This window comes from Aphelocoma coerulescens, chromosome 1 (genome assembly GCF_041296385.1).
Source record: "Aphelocoma coerulescens isolate FSJ_1873_10779 chromosome 1, UR_Acoe_1.0, whole genome shotgun sequence".
Lineage (NCBI taxonomy): Eukaryota > Metazoa > Chordata > Aves > Passeriformes > Corvidae > Aphelocoma > Aphelocoma coerulescens.
The window spans coordinates 17,930,896-17,954,105 of NC_091013.1; the positions used below are offsets into that span (position 1 = coordinate 17,930,896).

The 23,210-nt window shown below is 39.7% G+C and overlaps 1 protein-coding gene across 3 annotated transcripts in view; it reads right to left on the bottom strand.

Annotated features, from left to right (window-relative positions):
- GLRA2 (glycine receptor alpha 2) overlaps nt 1–23,210 on the bottom strand; it is a 123,195-nt gene that overhangs the window by 19,947 nt on the left and 80,038 nt on the right. For 2 of the 3 annotated variants that reach the window (XM_069003311.1, XM_069003300.1), the window contains exon 8: nt 8,891–9,040. In XM_069003311.1, the coding sequence (XP_068859412.1) occupies nt 8,891–9,040 (150 nt within the window). Of the gene's footprint in view, nt 1–8,731; nt 8,796–8,890; nt 9,041–23,210 lie in introns of those variants that run through there. The other variant, XM_069003320.1, reaches the window with a different exon arrangement.

The following is a 23,210-nucleotide window of genomic DNA, read 5'->3' on the forward strand; positions in this document are numbered from 1 at the left end:
CGTGTAATTTCTCTTTTGGGAACCATGCTATAAAAGGTATGGCTGATCAAACCAGGTCGCTTCAGCCATATCATCTGACCTGGATTCATGTGGTGATTTTGCCGTTCTCTGGGGATAACAGTGACAAGTCAGCAACAAGTACTTGGAATATGTAGAGTTTCAAGGTGTAGCCCTAGCCCCCTCCTCATGTTGGAGAAAATAAAATCTCCTTCCTCACCTATCCATCTACTCCCAGTAACACGGAGTGCAAGATTAGTGTTATCCCCCTGCCCCCCCCCAAAATAAAACAAACAAAAACCCCAAAACCCACCAAAAAAAACCCCAAACACAAACAAATAATCAAAAGAATTAAAGTATCAGGCCACAAGAGAAATACCCAACTACAAATTATCATATTACAGTAAATATCATCTTTCTCCAGCAGTAGATCACGAGAAATAAATACATCTGATCATTAAATCAAGCCACATGTGTCAGAATCAGGCTCTGAATGATCAATTTGCCGTCAGAAAAGCTGTCAACTTGAACATGAATGACTATAAACAAGGATGTTTTCCCTCAGGAAAAAAAAAAAAGATGGAGAAATAAATGGCTTCAACATCACTTTTTTAAAAGTACTGTAAAAACTGGATTTTACTGGAACCCATGAAGTTTTTCAGACTTAGGAGAGAATGAGCTTTCAGCAGTCTAGTTAATACAATTTGGTTTTGAACAATGTCATTTGGACAACATCATTACAGAATGCTTCACAATTAATTACATTCAAATAGCAGCTTCTATCCCCTGTGGAGAACGGGATTAATTGGGTCAGATGTAAATATGCATTTCATGGATCCTACTGAACACTTGCCCATCTCACCAATTTACCATGTAATTTGATACAACTGGTGTAGTATGCTCTGGAGATCTACAGGGCGAGCACGGCTGCTAGTGAGGGTAGGAATACACAGATACAGAATGCTGGCATTCTCAGCCTGCATTATGCTTGGCTCTAACTGCTCGACCCCTTCACTATCTTGTAGAAATACTAATTTATATTTAATAACACTGAAATACTTTGCTGTTGAAAATGAGGCTTGGGACAGAACTAGAACTGATATGAAGCATCACGACAGACCCCCAGCAACGATGGATCAGAAACTGTTCTCCTCCTGGTGTCTTCACTTCCTCCATTGGAAAGAGGACTTGGCCATCACATCAGCCTGAGATCAAGGCCTAGGTCCTGACTGGGCACGGAAAGAGTAAAGGTAAGCTACCTACAATGAAAGAACATAGGAACCAATTCGGGGCAAAGTTATCTCTTGTGCTGCCTAAGCCTATATCTTGGGACTGTGATGGCTTTTCACTCTCTTTCTGGAGTCTTGGGTAGGGGCAGCTTAGGTTAAACATACTCCTTCTGAAGTCTACTTTCTTTATTTTTTTATCATTAACACATATTTGACAATTTTTTCACTGTTTAGGGTTTTTTTCTTTCCATTAAATGAGGTGGGCCAGAACACATCCAATGAAAGAATCACCATTTTCTAAAATTATCTGGAAAACAAAAGCTGGTGCCTGTGGCAGGCGGTTCTTGAAAAGCTACTTCTTGTTGCTTTAAAGCTGCAAAAATAAGAACACCATATCCTGTCTCTTTCTAACTTCCTCTGCCCTATTTTCAGTTTACACTCTCCCCTAGGTATAATAAGAAATAAGACATTTGCACCCAGCTGGAGAGTACCTTTCATGAGCTGGAAAACTGCAGCGTTCCTTTTTGGCGTGTCTCCTGCTGTTCATGAGTAACTACCAGGACAAACTCACTCGAGTGAAGTGCAAACTTCACTCCCTAAGGCTTGTCAGTTCAGGTCTGATCCTTTCAGCCATGGCATGCTGGGTAGGTACAAGAGAGGACTCAGAGTTTCTAAAGCAAAGTTCCACTATTGAGCAAACAAGAAAAAACTTTATCCAGTACTCCATCTGACTTTTCCAGTCTACATGTCCCAGGTGGCACAGCACACAGTCACTTCAGCACCTCAGACTGGAAATACTGCAATAGTGCTGTTCTGTAGCTTATGTCCTGTTCCTATCTTATTTAACCTTAAGGAATAATTTGCTTAAGTATTGGTAAGCTGGCCAACATGAGTCATTACACTGTATCATGTCCTGCTTGCCGCTTTAGTGCCATGCCTGGTCCCTACAGTTTGAATATCTGTCCCCTGTCCCACAGAGTACTCATTGTTGTACCACTGATCAGTTCAGTGGGTATAAAGAGTCATCATTCTGCAGCCTTACCTACTCCCCACCAGTTATCCACTTCTCCGTTTCCATCCTTTCTAGACTGGGCATGGTTTCCCTATTGTCAATTTCTGTGTGTTTCTTTTTGTTCGTTTGTTTGTTGTGGTTTCTTTTTGGTTTGGTTTGATGCTGTTTGTTCAGGTTTTTTTTCCCCCAGAAATTCCAATTTTTTCTCCTGATTTTGCTCTCCTGGTTTTTCTTCTACTCTGGTACCTGGATTCCATTACTCCAGCTTGTGCACTGGCACTCTACCCACTTCAATTATTGTTTAGATATCTGGGACTTGACAGGTGGAGGTCTTTCTCAGGAACTCATGTGACATGTTCCATAAATTAGTCTGCCTTTTATTACAGAATGTTTAAGGGTTTTTATTTGGCTTTCAGAATTCTCTCCCTTGAAATGAAACTACCCTTTTTCTCTTCTGTTTCTTGGTTTGGGGTGAAAAATCCACCCCACATAGTCCATCATCTTTTTGTGTCTGAGGCAGTAAATCATAAAATACAGATATTTGTTTAGAATTCTTAACCTTCCCTCCACCAATAAGGGAGGGAAAAGCTTTCATTTCACTTTCAATTACACTTGTAAACAGAACACCAGAAAACCCATTTTTTCTCTTCCCCTGTTTCTTTGTCTGTGTTTGCTTTTCATTGAAAAATCTACATTTCCAGTAAGCTTAGTTGCTCCATCTGGTCAGACTGCTCTTATTAGAATTTTTTGATCCATTGCTTGGATACCACCCCCATGGCTGAACTGCTTTTCTTCCCACAGGTTGCTCTTTCTTTGGATACTCCTGTCTCTAGACTTGTGCCCAGAGCTAGACTAAGGATTTATATAACGATACTTTTCAAATTTGAGATGATGCTTTTGTTTAAATGTTTAAAGTAAATGTGGTATGTCCATTTTATAAAAAATACACATATTTATACTGATATTAACTAGGGCCATTCCTAGCCTATTCATGCTCACAATAAAAAGACAGACAAGGACATTCAGATGAAGCCACCAAGTGACATGGCAACATGATGCAATGAATTGTGTCTATTTTTTAACTACAGCTAAATATTCATTTCAGTTGTATGTGGGACTATAACTTCAAGCTAAATGATCATTTTAGTGTATTTATCTCCTATTGGCTTTTTTCTGCACAGTTACATTAAAGTGCTAATGCAATTGCCCTGGAGAAATAAAAGTAACCATAGTATCTTTAGGGTGCTTATCTACAGCAGAAGCTACATGCTCTTTAATCCGTTAAGTAAGCAAGACAAGAGAGAGAGAGAAAAAGCCATTCAGACTCGGATTCCTGTTTTTCACAATGAAACTCATGTTTGAGCTCGCTCAGTGAGTTCCAAAAATAGCTTGGCAAAAGGGCTTTCCTTGAGCACTTCCATTATTCACATGATGCGGCACCTTACATAACGCGGAGCGTACACATCCTCCCGCCGAATGATGCGCACACGGACAACAGCAGGCAAACATTCCCACCAGGGACAGTAGTGCCAAGTGCTTTAAAGGCAAAGTCATGCTGGAGGCACTGATTTTTTTTTCAATGGGCAAGTCTAGAAAATCTTAGAAAATTATTTGGGGGATCTGACAGAGGGATTTCAGTATGATTAAAATGATAGAGATGGCTTATTAAAGCTGGTGCTACTCAATGCATACCTCTTCTCCTTTTGAAAGGTAGAAATACTGTATTATCTCAGTAATGTTGTTTTTGCATTTGTGGTACTTGCTTCACCACTGGCAGCTCCATCCAAAGGCCAACAATTCTCTGCAACATTCAACCAGGTGTTTCCAGCTTTGCTTAGAGGAGTTATCCTTTGCTTCTGTAATCACTTAGTCCCAGTCCCAGCTCTTTCATTTGAAAACACCATTTGTGCCTCCCTTTGCTAATCTGCATGCATGTGAACCCCCTTGGCTGCAGCATTGTTGTTTGTATTGCTCTGTGTTCCCTGCACATGGGATTATATCTGTCACATCTTCCAGCTGCACAATTTTTCATTCAAGATATAAAATATTGCTTTTAACACTAACAGTCCCAACTTAACCCCTAGTCTTGGTCACAGTGGTAACCAGCACACACATAATTTAGGAAGCCATCTCTGAGATGATGATATGAGTACTAGTGTACTGCAACTTATTTTGATTGCTGATCATATAATATAATAATTATTGTTTTCAAAAAGGAATGATTGAACCTGTGTAAACAGTTCTGCTTCCCTGGAAGTCCATCATTTTGAAAACTAAGAAATCACACTTGGTTATTAAAAATCGTATTTTAAAAAGAAGTTCATGTCTTCCAAGTGATCTGGCACCATGAAAATTCAGATTTTAATACAACGAAACTTCACTACATCCTCAGTACCATTAGACTCATGGCTTCTGCAGCCTGTAATCTCTCTGTGTATCATGATATACAAGAAATAGGCAACCATTTCTTTCAGCAATCAAGTATGGCTACTGATGGGTGTATTTTACTTGAGCAGAAAGACTACATGAACCTTTAGGACAAACTTTGAATGCTTCCTCCAAGAGAAACTGCATGGGGAAGACAGACAGGGTGAATAACCTGAGGATATAAGGATTTAGTCTGTGTGGAAGATGCCAACAGGTAAAGAAATCTTTTCAAATGATTCATCTGCACTACAATTTCTGGATGTTTCACAATACAACCCAGACTTTTCCTAGAAAAACATTAAGAATTTGATCTTTGACTTAAGAGATTTGATGGTCTCTTAAGATACCTGCTTTCATGCAATGGTCTGAGGGTTGCAGCCCTAAGAAGAACAAACCCAGCACAAGCAATAACAAAAGCAGTGCCAGAGATACAGGCTTACAAAAATGAGAGCAGGTATTTTCTTGTTTTGTAAATCAAGTTGCAAATCCAGGAACCATGGCCAGGTGTGATTTTGCACCTTTTTTCTCTCCCTAGATTAGCACCAAGTGATGCAGTATAGATATTCAACCAGACTCTTACACTGTCTTCTCTTGACTGTGACTTACACGTGCATTCAACACACGCTTTGATTCAGTGAGTAATACCTCAGCAAGTCAAGTTCCCTGCTTGTGAGGCTCTTTGTGGCACCACAGCCTCTATTCCTATGTTCTCTTCTGCACATAAACATCCTTCTCTTGAGCAGAAGAGGACCAAGCTGCAACCATGGCAGCATTGCTCCAGAAACCTCCGCCTTGCTACATCTCCTCTGTTGACCTCTCAAGTGTGCGTCACTTATGTGATGGGAGTTCTCCAGGGGAAAACAATGCCAGAGCAGCTCCAGCTCTTAGGGCTCTGCAGCAAAAGCACTGCAGCGACACGGCCCCTCTGTGTACTGCCCTGGCTGTCTGTGTAATACACAATATTCAAAAGGAAAAGAGAGGTTTCTGCAAGCTTCCCTAAAGGAGAGAATAACCACAACTTACACAGACTTTAGCTGGACTACCAGCACTTTGTGACTGGTGAGACATGCAGCACTGATACTTACTTTGACTGCTTTTGTAGTTTTATGGCATCAGCTTTTCTGTGGCAGCATACTAATACTGGTCATATCTCCTAGAGAGACCCTGATTTTTTTCTTTTTACATTCAGTTTTGTATATGTGCAAATATGATTATTTCTACAATAGAAAGTACCCAGAAATTAAGGCTCTCTTCTACTGCTTGCTATTGTAGCTCTGACTGTGAATGATTTATCGTATTGTGAACACTCTATATTAATTTTGCTGTGTAAGATGAACTGTGGGTTTTGCTTTGATTTTGGAAGCTACTAATTCCCTTTACAATGTATAAAATTCACTGAAATCATCTGCATCTTATAATCACATGACTTTACAGAGCTTGATCAAAGTTAGAGGCCCTTTACAGCTCAAAAGTGACTCAGACAATGTTTTTGTTCTGGGAAATCAAGTTGTGAAAGATTAAAATCCCAGTCCCATTTTATTTAAATGAACACATCTCATTCCTCAGCCACTAGTAGCAAGCAATGAGCTGCACGCTAAGCTCGTTTTTTTTTCTCCGTCATTGATTTTATTACCTCCACAACTCACCCATAATCTAGATCTATCAGCTGTTATCTTATTGCTTCTGATCTGCTACATGTTACACTGTGTTAAAGATTTCAGCCTCATGGCTCTTCTCCAAGCAAATAAAAAGAAACCAATTAAATACTTTTTTTCATTCATAGCTATTCATACTTCACTAAGAAGGGTTCAGGACATCATGATGAGGAGGGCTGCAGGTTGACAGTTCAGGAATAAATACCACACCAGTAAAAATGCATTTTTTTATACATACCAAATTCTGTTGGAATACGCTCACCTGAAAGATGACACAATGTGGGATTTACTGTCTCAAGGCGTTTCCTATGGCCCTGTCCCCCCACCCCATTCACTCTATCTTTACACAGGACCAAGCTACTGAATATCCATGCACTTTCCTTAAGAGGTTTGGAATAGGGGTGGCATAGCCCAGCCACAGGAAAAAGCAAGCATAAAGATGGGCCATAAGAATGTACAACATGAAACTGCTGTTCATGCTGGGGACAGTACTGTGTATTTTGTGGGGACATTTAGCAAAGAGAATGCAAGAGACTGCTAGTGATGCCATCAAAATGATCCATTTTGCTGATTTATGACATCGTTCCACATACTAAAACTCTCTTGCTTTCTCTTTCTCACTACAGTTTTACCCTCAAACTTGAATTGCCGATCTGATTCACTGTCCCGTAAGCTGATGACTCTTTGCTCCGCAAGCCATTCATGCGCCGCATGGACTCAACGCTCTCATTCCCAACAGTCATAGTCTGTGCCTGTCCCCAGAGTGTCAGCATAGATAGCAGCAGCAAGAATGGGAATACCACAGCAGCAACGTGACGACACACACACACACACACAACAGGCAAAGAGAAGAATGGCTTGGTTAGAGAAGACCATCATGCAAAACAGTGAGAATCACTTCCAAGGCAAAATAAACTGAGAAAATCGTGAGAGACAAAATCAAGTAGAGATGCAGAAAATACCTCCTAAAGAAACTGCCTTACTAACATTGCTCCCTATTTTGAAATTCATGCAAACAGATTCATAGGGAAAAAGCAACCCTCTGCAAATGGACAGGTGTCTCTTACTCGGCTGCATAGCTCCTTGTATTTAATTAGGTCGTTACCTATTTTGCAAAGAATCCATGCACCACCTGGCTTAGGATAAGCACAAGTCTTCTGCTGATTTGATTTTAAATATCTTTCTTTTAATAATCTTTCTTTTATTTTTTAATAAATAATAGTTTTCGAAGCAGATTAAGGACCGCTTCCATGGACCAAAATCTCATAAGCTTGAGTAATGTCACTAGATACTGTTACTTACCAAGGATGGCTTCTTACCTACTTGTTCACCTCTAAAAAAGACCTTGCATCCAAAAATGAAATTACAGATGCCATACAGAAGCTTCTGCTGCTGCCGTGCTGGGTTTGAAAACAAAGGCTTCCAGTGGCAGTGCATGTGGTCTGTGTGCCTGTAAACAGGCAGGCATCTCTCCTTTCTCCTGTAATCTAATCTTCATTGGAATCTCAATTCATCTGATAATAATATCAAACTAGAGAACAGCACTGGATTGCTTCCCAGAGCATCCATCAAATATTACATTAGCTACAGAACATTTATTAGACAGACCTGTCAAAACATAAATGCCCTGTGCCATTGTTGTCATCCCTCTTGTAAAGGAAACCATTATTTGTAGCTTGAAGCAGCTCAAGCAAATATTTACTTCACCTAGCAAATGTATATGTACAGTTTACAGTTCCCACATTCCGTAGATGTGGGAATGATCATGACTGGACTAAAACTCAATTTAATATCTACTCTTGTCTTCCCATTAACTGAAAAAAAAAAAAAAAATCCAGGACAGATGGACAGACTTCCTAAAATTATTTCTAGACTGACATCTAGGTTACAAGCAATCCCCTCTTCTACATTTCAGTCACTGGCACAAAATTATGTGAAAATGACATTCACAGATATGTCTTTTGCTAAAATTTTGAAGTTTATATCAGTGGCAATCTGTGAAATAATAGATTCCAGGGAGGAAACCCTCCTAATCCTTTTCCTTTTTTAAAATGACTGTGTTTCCTGGTTTCAGCTGGGAAAGACACCAGTTGCTGGTGGTCTAAAAGCAAGGGCAGAACTGCCAATCATTGCAATTGGCTATCCTAGGGAATCTCCCAATTTAGCATAGCCAGCTGAGGCAGCACTAGAAAAGACAGGCATGTTCTGATGACAGCACATCTGGATAATGCTGTTCCTCTATCTATGTCATTGCACCCAACAGTTCCTTATCCACTGGTGGTGCCACATAGCAGCACAGTATTTGTAGAGGTCCAGCTGCCTCAGCAATTGCACAAAGAGAAGAAAATTCTTGGAATTGCTGACCAATTACTGATGTTCAATAACTTCATGAACTGCAAATAAACCCAGCAGCCAATTATCAGATCTTTATCAAGGAGCAAATCACTCAAAAGGAAACTTTAGAATGAGACTCTCCTGCAAGGGCAAGAAGAAATGAGGCAAGTAATCAACTGCACATGAGCAGGGCTGCCAGGGCAGACCCAGTCACCCCAGGTAAAGAGCAGCTGTACCTTGTTTTGTCTTCTTTGTCTTCTTCGAAGCCTCAGAAATTCTTTGTGCTGCCGTGATACAAAGTTGACTGCTGCATATTCCAGCAAAGCAGCAAAGACAAAGAGAAGACACACCGCCATCCAAATGTCAATAGCTTTTACATAGGAGACCTAGAAAGAAATAGGACACAGCATGTTATATCTCAAACTACTTCATAAGCTGAAGATATCGATGCAAAAAAACAAAGACATTTTTGCACAGCATGAGTTCCATGAGGTGGTGTTTTTCTTGTTCTGTGTTTTGATTTGTTAATTTATTGGCTGATAACAAATGCATAATTTAACTATTAATGAAGATGAATGTCCACAAGGAATGCACAAATGAGCTACTGCCTTTAGGGAAAGAGCAGGACTACTCTAACAAAATACAAATGTTCTTTTAGTCCCAGTCAAAGTTTGGAAAAAAGAATACAAATACAAGGTGTGATAAAATACCTATTGAAAAACAATTGTAGAAAGTTTATAGGTTATACCTTTTTAATTTTTTATTAACCAATTACCATATTGTTTAATTAGCTATATTTGGTATCCACAATCTCAAAGTAAACTCAGGGTATTCTATTGTATGGGCTGATACCACTTTACCAATTAAATATTCAATCCTAGTTGTTTGACCTTTATCCAACATCTCTATAAGAAAAATAAATCTTTATAGATATTATCTACTAAAAATACCAGCTGCCTCTGTTCTAGTAAAAATCTATTCTGATTTGAATTGACTGGTCCACAACAAAATCAGATATATTACAGCACTGCAATGTTACAAGACTTTTATCATATTACCCTGGGCCAAACAGTAGCCAATTAATGAGCTACATACTATGTATATCAAAGGTACATTCTCCATAGGTGTGTTTGGTCTCTGCCTTTCTTTGTAGTCTTGCAGTTTTTAAGAAGAAATCTTATGATTAGGCAACAGCAGGTTGTCTCTGTTGTTGGTATTACCTCCTGAGTGGAATTACAATGATCTGACTTAATGTCTACAATGTACATGTGAGCAAGTTGCATAAACTACTTTGACATAAATAAATGAAGGAATGAAGAAGAATGGGCATATCTAGGATGCAATGCATGTGAACTGTTTTACATGTCTTCTCTACAATGAGATTAAAACCACCCAAATAGAGTTTCTTCTTCTTCATGTCTGTGAGGAGGAGCTTAGAACACCTCTGTAAGCAGACGCACCCAGGGCTTTACTCTGTTGTCCAAATAACAGCATCACAAACTGATACATTAGGTACCTAGTGCCCATTTGCAAATGCAGCAGAGCACAAACCTTCAGTATCTCATATTAACCAGTCCTCTACAGATATCTCAGATACTCAAGGTCACCTCAGTTTGGCAGAGACCCACGGCACCCCCACACAGATAATCAAAATAAGCAAAATGGATCGTACCTAAACCTTGAAATATTATAAACATTTGAATAATGCCCTGCAGGCCAAACATGTCAATGCAGTCAAAACACATAGTGGTCTGAAAAGGCTGCAGAAAAGGATGTGTTGTGTTCCTAATGCTCATGTTCAGGAGACCAAATCTCCACTTTGGAAAACTGCACCTCTACCCTTTCCATACACTATTCAAAATGACCTCGCTCTTCTGGCTGGACAACCATTTCATGATGGAAGGAATCACACCTCTATCAGTGGGTTTTGCTTGTATTTGCCATGTGCTTGAATAGCATCATTTTTCAAAGTCCATAGAACATCTTCTGTTAATGTCAAATGGAATATACTGCACTACATGCTTCAGCAAGCAGCATGAGCAGAGGAACTGGTATTTAAAGCACAACAGAAAGGATACAGAGCTTCACCCTGCAGATCCTGAACACTGAGAAGGACATTTTGGAGGAGCCAAGCACTGTTATCCAGCCTGCATCAGTGCCTTTCAGTAGCAATAATGCAGCTCCACATGGCAATGCCCAGCATACAGCTCGCATAGGCTGACACGTAGCAGGCTGAGGTGAGACCATGAATCTGTGCCTTTCAATTAGATACACAGCAGGTAAGTAGTTCACTCTCCCACACACAAAAAATTGTACAAGTTACATCTTTACTGAGCAGCTGTGAAACCCAGAGAAAACTCAACAATGTCCCAGACACTCTGTGCCACAGGCTGAGGCGCAGTAGGCATCAATTCACTGTAATTTGTATAAAATGCAGCTGAGTTTAGATTGTTTGCTGCTTTCCTTGAAGGGGCAGCTTGTTTTCCTTTACAAATGTCCTTAGGAGATGTATTAGACATGCATAAACAGCTGGACTGTGCTGCCAGAGACAGCACAATGCAGGGAGCTGAAGTCAGAAGAATCAGCACTTCTGACTGTGCAAATCCTGTCCTGGTGGGCTTAAAGCAGGGAAGGCAAAATGATAAAGGAAGCCCTGAGTTAGCCATCCTGCCACTTACACTGTGCTGCCATAAATGGCATCCATACAGCTGCTGAGCCAGCTGGATTATTTTAACTGCAGCCTGCTGGGCTGGAATCAGAGAATCATGATATACTTGGCAGACACATAGCTTGTTCTATTGTTTGGCCAGTGCCACACCGTGGCACAGCTGTAAATGAGAAAACAGAAAGGAATTGCTTCCAGCACCATATTAAAAGTAAATAAATGGTAACATCTTGCAATGAGTAAAAGATGACACCTTTGTTTTCAAATCAGTTTAGTTTACCTATGAATCTCTCATATGTACAGAATTGTGCTGCTAAATGCCTGAAAACATACGGAATCTTCTGACATGCTAACAGAAGCTGGAGTCTGCAAAACTGAGTAAATCATGATAGCATAAACACATCCATTGCTCAGGGAGGTTCTTCCATCAACCTCAAAAACAGTGTTATCAGCTAGGGGGTTTTTCCCCAGATCATAGTATAGCATGAAAACTCTGTTCAATTTGTTCAACTTAATTTGTTCAACTTAAAGGCTTATAGCATCTGCTTTGGTAAGGACTCATCAAACAGTACTGTATCTCCAGCTTTCCTAACTACCATGTCCATGCTTCATGCTCCATGGTCACTACTGGGTACATGTAGTGCAGTGCAGACTGATTTTTTGATGGAGGTTTTTTCTCACCTAACTCAAAAAGCACTATGTACATGTGGGGATTTTTTTTCAATTAATGCTAAGAAACAAGCAATTTTAGGACAAAATTCTTCTAAGTGGAACGTAGATATCTACACTATAGTCAAATAAACAGTACCCTAAAAATGCCAGTCTCACCTTTTTGACCAAGACTGGAGTTCTGGAAGGCTATTTCAGGCATACATGTATGCTTGATATACACCAACTTTGGCTAGATAAAGCCTATGAATTATCTCTGTTAGCCAGTACCTCTGCCAGCAGAGCAGAATAACAGAAAAGACCCCACATAAGCCTTATGTAATAGAGACTATTACCTGAGCATTTGACACCTTTCCCATAATTTCACTTGCAGCACAGAATCCAGCAACAATACAAATTCCAAGTTGACATTATTAAGCTAGCATGTATAAAATGAAAAATAAGTGGGTTTTTTTTTCAAAGGGAAGTCTTGTAAAAGTTCCTCTGAAAAGCCTGTAACACCGACAGCATACTGGCTCCATTTACTATAAAATACTTATAGAAGTGGATATTTGAAAACTCTGCCTTCTTCAGCATTATCATGTTCAGAAAGCTCAATAAGATTTTCTTGTCCTTTTCTTTCTTTAAATAGCTGCTCCATTTTTTACTGCATGTTGCCAAGCTTCCTCCCTAATGCTGTTTGGGAAGAAGGGATTTAATGGCTCCCACCAATAAAACCATAAATTATATCAATTATTCACATGCTTTGTAAATGTTTTAGGGCCGGCTAATGAGAGAACTTTTTCAGAATTAGAGTTGTCTGCATCAGGAGCCAAGTATTGTAAGGCTAAGCATAGTAAATCTGACAAAGCTGCTTCTTTCCCTTCATGATTTTCCTCATTTGTTATTTGGCCATACCCACTATATAAAAAAGACCAGTTTGTTCTCTGGACAGCAGTGCTGTAGCATCAATGATCCCAGTGAAGTTCCTGAAAATGAAAGTACAAGAAGAATTACACTGTTCATGAAGGACTTGCAGGGATTAAACCTTCCACCTCTCAAGCTCTTTTTATTTTATCACCCTGACTCTCCCACAACTCTTGGGCCCCTTTCAGCACAATGCTGTGTGTCACCACTAGAATGAAGAATGCTTTTGTGGAGAGAATCCAGGGGAAAACATGGTCATGGGTCCTGCAGCTCAGCAGTTGCCATTTGTTGACATTTGTGAATCAACCCAAATGTGAGCTCTGTTTTTACTACAATGCCAGTCTCATGAGTATCTGGACAACTGCTTTAACTCTCTGAGTCTGTCAAACAAGTGTAAAATGGAAATAAAGACACATCCATCCTCTCCCAGGGTTCTGCATTGTGAAAATAACTTCAATATGCAGCAAAAGGGACTCAGTTTGTGTTAAAAGACATATATCCACTTATTTTGGTAGGTGGAATCTTATGAAAAAATATCTTTTACTCATGATATGAAGCCCCAAACCTCTGTTTTTACACAATACCGTATTCTAGGCAAGGTTTTTTGAAAGAATAAAATTTTCAGCTACCATGAAATCTTACAATTTGAAATTAACTTCTCCTATGCATTAAAATAAACTCTTGGGGAAAAAAGTTTCAGAGAATTTTTCAGATTGGAAAGGTGGAAATAGAAAAAAGTATCATTTTAAATCAAAACTGAAACAAAAGTTACTTTAAATTAAAAGTGGAAAATTTTCAAAACAAAACAAAACAAGAAATAAGCAGGAAATAATTAATTTAAACAGGGTAAAAAAATGTCCTATCCTCCCTCTATTATTCAGATTCCATATGAAAGTATTCACCTAACTCAGCAGGGATTCACAAGTTGTTCCAGCCATCCAAAATTGCCTTTTTTTAGTGAATAAACTATTCATCCAAAATTTTTTGCTCTATTTCTATTGCTGGTTCTGCCAAGTCATGAGATGCTAAACCTCCCACTCACTGCTGATGCAGAAATAAATGCTGACTGCATTCAAGCCAGGAAATGTAAGAGAAACATTTATGGTTTGTTTTCCCTTCAAAGATAAAGGGAAATTTTCTTCAAGTCTTTAAAGAAGATCAGTGAGTTAAGGTATTTCCAAAGATGTTCAGAGAGCCCCCCAGGCAGGGGCCAGAAGAGGTGATCACAGGCATGTAACAAAATTCACTAGTAGGGCTAATAGCTATCTTTGTTGTCCTAACCAGGCCAAGATGCCAAAAATACAGACCTGGTTTGTGAGTTGTCACAGATATCTCTGCGCCAGTTCCATCCAACTCCCAGTGAAGAGAGAAAGCAAGATGCTCCCCAGTTTCAGAGCGGGGCTGGCCCCCGAGAAACTGCAGGAATTATCCAACACTCTGCAGGACATGGCTAACAAGTGACACAGGACTGTGTTACAGTACATCCTGCTGGATGTAAATAAGGGAGGACAGAGCAATAACTGCAACCAGAGACTGCCATTTCTTTATATCATCGAACTATATTCCACATGAAACATCACCAAAAAAAGGAGTAAACTTGTCTTCCAGATAAAGTAAAGCCACTTTAGAAAAGCAATAAAATATTTCTTTCTAGCATGGGTAGTGTCATCGACACATTTTGCTCTTTCTTCTCAAATTGTGTATTTCTACCTTTGAAAAATGTAATACCTTGAATACAAAATCAGTTAGCAGATTGGTGAAGCCAATACTGCTTGGGGTTTTTTTCCAAGGCCATATGAAGTATTGACACACTCATCATGTGTCATTTTGTGCAATCATATGTTGTAGTTGCCTTGTATTTCCCATTCCTGACAATTCATTCTTTCTGTACAGTAAATTTAAGACAGGACTTAGTACTTCATCCTGCTTGAGCAGGGAGCTTGGACCAGATGACCCCATGTGGTCCCTTCCAATCTTACCCATTTTGTGATGCTGTGATTCAAAAGCCCTCAACTTCCCTAAAAATAGTATGACTATTTTGCAGACAAAGAAAAAGAAGTCTGAGTGATAGCTTAAGGCAGTTTTTCTAACCGAGCAGGTTACAGCTGAGAAAACAAAGGCTTGTGATTTGGACAGATAATGGTGCTGCTGCTCAGCTTGGGAGCAAACTGTGAGATTTTCTTATACATTAATGATGCAGGGACAGGCTGACCTCTGCCACTGAGCATCAAGTAACACTAATTGAAATTGTAACCACAGTCAAAAGCCCACTTTTGCACATTGATAGTCAACTGCATGTTGTAACACTTCTCTCTAAAATGACAATAAAGTGGAAATGTCTCGTATGTCAGGAGTTCAAGTCTAGCTCAGACCACTGCAGAAATAGTTAACAATAAGATATAGAAGTGAAATGCTAAATTATTTGGAAACTGGAGATTCTGGTGGCCCCACGTGAGAAGTGTGCTGAGTTCATGCCTTGTAAACAATGGTAGAGTACAACTAAGATTGAACAGAGCCTTAGCCCCCTGTGGAAACAGATTTAAACTATAAAAAATGAGAGGGAAAAAATGCAATTTCCTCTGCTCATTATTTATTAGTACTTTGGTATGCACCAGAGCACTGCTGACTTTTCTCATTGCCCTGATCCTGAAAAACACTGGGGAGGAACAGGATGTGGACACCACCCCTCCCACCAGCTCAGCCACATCCTTCCCACTATGTGTAAATAGGAATTTGTGGTTCTTGCAACTCTTCAGCCTGGTTGCTTCTCTCTGCCCTCTTGGTGAAAAGATTCTGGCTTAGCTGGCCAATAAGTATGTGCTCTACAGTAGTGTCAGAGACCAAGAGACACCTCACCCCACCCAATGTCATGGGCAGAGGCAGTATTGTTTGGTCAGACTTCAGAGAAGCCAATAAGACCCACAGTCTGTGCTTGACCTGTCCCAGCAATAAACCTGCAACACCAAACATCAGCTTCTCACCATTTGTATTCTGCACATCTTTGCTCTTTTCCTTGGTCTCACTTTGTATGTTCTGTCTTCCTCTGTTTTCAAGAAATTGGTCTTGAATAAGCACTTACAACCATTTGATTAAGTTTTTTTCTTTTTTTTTTTCCCTTGAAAACCAACCAGACTTCCAATAAAGCTTTCTACAGTTAAACGGAGAAGAAATATTCCTGCCCCACAAAAACCTTAGGACTCTGTGCTCACACAGCCCCCATAGATTACGACAGCCCCACCATCTGAGCATATCTCAGTGCCCTTCAAACACTGTGAACAAAGCAAGTTCACATTGGCAGAAATAACATAAATAATACCAATATTTGCCATGTTTCTTGTGTATGAACCAAAGAAAGTAATCAACAGATTGGTGAAGCCACGGTGATCAGTTTACAAAGGTGACAAATAAGGATTGATGTCTCTGCTACAAGGAAGCAGCTTCTTATTGCAAAGTAATTGGAAGACATTTATCACACAGAAACACCCCCACATATAACCAGAGCTCAGTGCAAATTGAGAATTATATGTGGCCGCATTGAGACACGGATAAAAACATATCCTGTCAGCCCTTGCAGACAGATGACAAGTCAATCTTGGGTCTCATTTACAATCAGAAGATTTTGGCTCTTCCTTCCCAGTGAAATCAACAGATAATATTTCTTTAATGTCATTAAATGCTCTCTTGAATACTTGGACTCTAAGTGGTAAATTTTTCAGTGGATAAGAGCTTGGATAAAAACAATTACTCAGGAGAAAAAAATGAGAAAGATTGCATGATTGCTAGCAAGAACCACTGGCAGAGTCTTTGAACAATGTCATTAAACTCATAAAGAGAGTCAAATGCTGATATTGACCAAAGAAGCAGTTATATTTAAGATTCTTTTGAAATCAGGATTCAATGTGGTATGTATCTGAGCACAGCCAGAGTGCCTACTTCTGTAAGGACAGCTTTTCTGCTGCGATTATGCTTTTCTGAATTTTTTTTTCTTTTGTTAACTCAGCTTTAGAAAACTTTTTGTTTGTAGATCCAAAAGTTCTTCAACTGCCTCAGGTGAAAAGTAGTATTTGTTCAGCTCAGCCACAGCCATGCAGGTTCAGTTATTACCTTTGCCATCCAGTTAGGAAGAATTGCACCAAATTGTATTATTCATTGACCTTTGAAGAGTTAACTGACTTAGTGCATGACTGTTATCAAATAACAAGTCAGGATTTCATTTTTGCAGCAATAGAAACAAATCTCTTCCTTCCAAGTAAAGCAGGTAAGGGTCACAGAAGTGGCATATGTCAGCGTAGCTACTGTGATGAATACCAAGAACATGTGCACCAATATATACATATTCTGGTATTATTTCTCCATTGGATAGCATAAAAATTGTGTTAAATCTCAGGTGACTTCAGAACATTCTACAACATATTCTCTATGCTGTATTTCCTATTGTAGTCACAACTAAGTGAACCACTAAAAGTGATCCAATTCACTGAACCAAACAACAAAAATCTAAAATTAGAAAAGGATGCCTAGGGTAATATAGCTTTTTTCTTCCACTTTTGTTCTCTGCTGTTTGTGAATAGAGAGTTGATTTTCTAATTCTTCTCTAAGATTGTACTCCTAAATTCTGGATTTCCTAGGACTTTCAGCAATGAAATCTGGTGGGAAAACGCATTTGTTTATTTTTATGACTGCCAGTCTCTCTAGATTAGAGATGGGTAGATCAAAGTAATCCTTTGGTCAGAGAAAATTGCCTTATCAATAATAAATATAAAATCAGACTAAAAAAACCTGAGAATGGCATGGGTCATTACATTACTCAGTAACTCTATATCCTTCTTCCTCGACTATTACTTGATCAGTTACTTACTATTCCTGAGCCACTTATCATTCTTATCTTAGCATATCTTCTGGCTCTGGATTCTGAATTGTTTCTTTCATCTGATTAAACTGGAAGGGGAAAAAAATGCTTTTTATGTGGATAATTTAAGCAATTTGTAACTGACAATAATGGTGTAATAAATAGATCTGTATATACAGTCCATGAAATTTCTCTTTTTATTTTCTTTTTCTTCTCTTTCTATCTTTGAAAAAAATGTTTTAAGATGAAAAATAAAAACATCTGTAAAAACATTTTGAAGCTGAGCTCATATCAAATAAAACATAGGCTCTGGCAGGATAATATGGTCCATTTCCAATTTTAAGTGTGAGTGAGTTACATTTCATGTACAGTAAAGCACTTAAGGAAATGCAGAATTGAAAGAGGATGTACAATGGGAATAATAGAATATGGCAAAGGTGAAAATGTACATTGAAAGAAATTGATGGTCTGAATATTAATAAACAGAAAGAAAGAAAATGGGATAAGGAGGGCAGGTTAGAGGAAAGGAAATGGAATTCAAATAAAGGGGAATGAACAGCAGCATTTAGCAAGATTCACACAAAGATTTCTTTTTTTAATTTAACTGAATCAGTTCCCGTATTCTAAAGAGATCAGAGCTGCCACATTAACGTAAATGTACCTATCACACCCAAATTAGCTTGAGCCTGTAGGCTCAGGACCTGGGATCAACACTGCCTGTGGTGAAACCCAGGTTGCATGTCCAGACCTCTGTTTCTCACCTCACTTGGGATGATGGAGAAAGCCAAGTGATCCATACTTTCCCATGGACTCTTCCAACCAAGGATCTGCCTGACCCACTCTGTGGATCCCACTAACCAACTACAGACCATCAACCTGCACGACCTCTATTGAAGAAAACTCCTGGGCCTGAGGGCTCCTGGAGCACCACGCTTTGTGATAGAAGCAGACCTGCACAGTTTGAAACTACTGGCATGTACCTCCCTCCTTGTTTTTCCGAGTCACATTTTTTGAAATGTAATGATTTTTTTGTCCTCTTTTCTGTAGTACTTCCTAATCAAGATCTACCCGTCCTTTACAGGCAGAGATATCTGACCAATTGGCATTGTTAAGTAAATTATGCTTTCAATCCCTTCGTGGGAGACCAGCCCTGGAACAAAAAAAGCAGGAAAAATCTGCAGAGGAACACATCATTGTAGGCTCCCTTTTGTGTTCGTGTGGAACCAGCAGGAACATCTGCAAGGACTCACAAGGCTACTCAAGCACAGAAGAGACAGAGTCACCTTTCATGTTCATTTTCTGATGCAGATTTTGATTATTGTAATAACTTGGTGATGGGCTGCTGCACAATTGTCTCCCTGGAGATTCAAAAGACAAAGAAAATTCTGCTGATTTAGAGTAAAGATTGGTTGTCCCAAATCCTGAACCTTTGCTTCCAAGCAGAGCCTTGTACTAAGGTTTTGTTTGCAGCTATCATGTTTTTCACAGGATTTCATTTTCACCTGAGCTATAAATCTAAGAACTTCCTGAATCATATTGTAAGGTTAAACTGTCTCCAGGACTCATACCAAGAGCTTTGTTCAAAACAGTGTCATCACACATTTCACTCAGGCTGAGTGAAATCATTTTCAGTCACAATAGTTGGGAACTTAGTGCAAATATATAATCAAAGCAATAACTAAGAATACCACTGCTTCTCACTGAAAGATGTTTGTGCAGAAGCCTTTTAGCCATGCAGTGTCATGTACGGAGCACATCTATATTCCCTTCTCAACTTAACTTTGAGCCTAAGTATGGGACTTTCATAACAGGAAAATTGTTTTCTGAAGTTTATTTGATTGCTTAGCCTGTAGGCCAGTGTTTACTCCTATAAACTGCTCTTTTTTCCTCATCCCTTTTCTAAAGCCACAGCGGCTGTATTTGTTCTGTACAGTCTGCAGCTGTAGTTAAAGTACCCAGAGACTCTCCAAGGAGCCACACACCACGGAGCACCAGCAGTGCCCACAACACTCAGTACCAGTGACAGAAGAAGCCTGGAGTACAGATGGAGAGCTCTTTGAAGGACAGCACAGGCACCTCTCAGACTGCTGGATGGCCCTCAAGGTTCAAAGCACTGTAGCACAAGTAAAGGGAATGGTTTTCATGTCAGCCTGATACCACATGCTCAAGGCTTGTTGAACTCTGTTGTCCTGTGGCAAGCAAAATCTTGCTGCCAGAATGACTTCGTGATACTGACAGATGAATGTTCACCTCATGAAAAGGCTGGAGACAACCAGGATGGAGATAACAGTCCTGGAGGGAGCTACTGAGGATATCACCACTGCTCAGTGAAGATTCACACTGAAGATTGCTCATCTCTGCAGGAAGTAAGAACCAGACAATTTCTGATTTTCTTATTTCTATTTGCAACTTTATTTGAAAGGGTCTTGCATATGGTGTGTTGGGTTACATCCTTTCTACAAGAATGGCATTATAATCGATGGTATAGTCCTTTTACTTCTCTTGGTGTGCATGTTTGTGTGTGTGTTCCTAGTTTGTGTCACATACTGTGCCAGTAAAACAGTAAATAGATGAAGTTGAACCACCTACAAGGAGGAGAGACTTCTGCATCCTTGGGGAACTGCTAATCCTGCTCAGACAGAGAAGGTTCAAAAGCTTAAATGATATGGGATCTGGAGAAACTGTACTGAGAAACTCTCAGAGATGATAAACAAAACAATTTCCTGAAAGCTCAGGGGGGACCAAACTGAGTTTTCTGCCACTTAAAATCATTGGGATGGCTGTAGCTGAGGACACACTAGGTGGGAGGAGGGCTGTGCATGAACTTTTGCACTCCTGCTTAGCCTTATCTAGTTGCTCTGACTTCTGTTCATTAAGAAAAAAAATTAACTTTTCTTGTTTTATTCATGTTCTGATGAAACATGGGTAATTTTTAAGTCCAGCTAAAACTTTTAATCTCTTGTGGCATCTCATTGTGAGAAGAAGATGAAGACATCCACTTCAAAGCCCTGGTGTGGGACTGTTCCTCTTGCAAAGCCACAGACCTGGTGCCCCAGAGCCTGTTTTCTGCTATCCCTCCAATCGTAGGGACACCTGGCACAGCCACTGCACAAGCCCAGGTTCCCCAGGCTGGGCACAGCTCATGTCAGAGGTGGGAGAGGAAGGGAAAAATGGAACAGCTTTTCTGACTCTCAGGCAATTCTGGCATGCTCAGCTGACTCGTGTAACTTAAAAGAAGCTGCAAAACCGAGTCAGCCTACGCAAGAGAAGAAAACAGCCTATATATAAATAACAACCTATATAGCTTTCCCCCTGTCAGTTCCATAAGTAGCTGGAGAAGAACAAAGCTTTGAAGTGAGTCATGTTACCCCCCAACCCACCCCCAGTCTCTCTCTCTCTCTCTCTGAAAGTTCTAAGGAAGCTCAGAAAACACATTGGTCAGAATTTTAAGTCATGAAGATCAGGGTCAAACTATAACTTTCTCAGGAGATTTTAATGATCTGCCTAAGCCAGGAATTCTATCTGCATAGTTGGAAATGAACATGTGTCTTTCTTGAACCATTCTTTAGGCATTTGCTTTACTGGTAAGTCTAGGGTAGTAATAGCTCACCACCAGGTTTCTTTCCAGCACTAAATATTCTTACAACATGGGTCTGTTCCTGCTACTAACTTAAATGTAGGACTGCATACCTACATCATTTATATCCATGTGGTCATTATAACCTTCATTTCCATTATGACTCAGCACATATTACACAGATTTGACTCCTTTTAGATCAAAAGATCTGCTGGTCCTGTACAGAAGCCTGGATTGTATTGCTGTGTTACCCAGTATTCATGTTCAGCATAAATAAATATATCTTTTGAAAAATCCTCCCTCTTAATAACTCCAACCTCACTATCAAGTTTCTGAGGAGAGTCACACATGGCTAGAAATACAAAGACACACACTTCATATTATATTTAAGAGCTATTTTTCAATTTGGTAACTTATTAATAGACTTCAGAAATTTCACTTGCACTTGCTCCATCATTATTTAGAGCTGTGGGGAAGTACAGGGTTCACCAGCCTTGCCTGGCTGGTGAACCCTGTACATGTTTCTCACTTTAACTGACATTTAGTCACTTGCAATTATGGTGGAGATAGAAAATAAACAAACAAAAAAATAATTAGAGAAATATTTTGCATGGAACATCACAAGTTAGCAGAGAATAGATTGCATCTAATGAGACTCAAAGACTAAGGAGTATTTCAGGTTACAAGTATTTCAAAAAAGGAGTATTTCTCTGCCTCTTTCTTCTGAAAGATCTTAATGAAGAGTCTTAAAGAAGCTAATCCACCTGTTTCTCAATGAGTATGTGCAATGTAGGGAAATATTCTTAGCTCCATTTTACAAGTAGGGAAATTAAGGTGTGTATATGGTAAGCACCTTGCCTAGGTTTTCTGGAGGGGCCAGTGGCAGAGCTCTGAATGAAACCTTAATCCATGTTTTAGAGTTCAGATCATCCTTCCTGGATCCACATTGCTGCCTGCTCCACAGAACTGCCAAAACCCACAAGGATTTTCCTGAGGAGACTCTGCATCACTGACATACTACAAATGGGATTTTGCAAAAAATGCATATCTGTATCACTGTCAGACACATCAGGAGGAGAACAGGAGATAGACAGGGAAAAAATGTGCAATAATAGTGCCCACTCCTTCTTGGCTGTTGCTGTCAGCTTGGTTTTGGACATAATAAGAAGCAATGAAGAGAAATTAAAACAGACTTAGGTTTTTTTCAGAGTAGGCCATACTCATGGGTAAGGTGGGGGGAGGGCAAGGGAGATGTTCCAGCATATGCAGCTGCAAGAGAGATTTTTGCTTAAGTTGTCAATACAATGTTTATTTTGTAAACATATTTGTCAATTTTGCAACACTTACTCTGCCTAAAGGGTACCTTGGATCTAATGTTATTTCAGCAGCCATGACTTTGATTGATTGCACATCAGGAAGCTTAAGTGCAGAAAACTCCTACACAAAAACACTTTAAAGTGTGGAAATTAAAAGTTAAAGGCTGCTTTTTTAACATGCTTTGTGTGCCAGAGGAGCCCAGCCTCAGTCTGAACCGTGAGGGAAGCAAGGAGGAAGGGCATCACAGCCACTCAGTCCTACTCACACAGGACATGTCCTAGGCACAGACATTACATTAAGTGGTGTTAAGGTGGGAGGGGAGCGAAAGAACAGAGCCTGCTGTTTCTAACAAACCCACATCTGTTTAACATCCCCAGCTGCCAAATAACTGCAGAAGAGCACAGAAAAAGCCACAAGCAGGACCTGGTTCTCCAACAAATATGCTCACCACATTTCTTTTCATGCACATCCCATGAAAATCCATCAGTGCCATTCAGTCAATATTAATGTACTTTTACCAGAGGAAGGGGTGCACAAAGCATCCTCAGGAAAATCTTCTTATCCTTAGTGAAT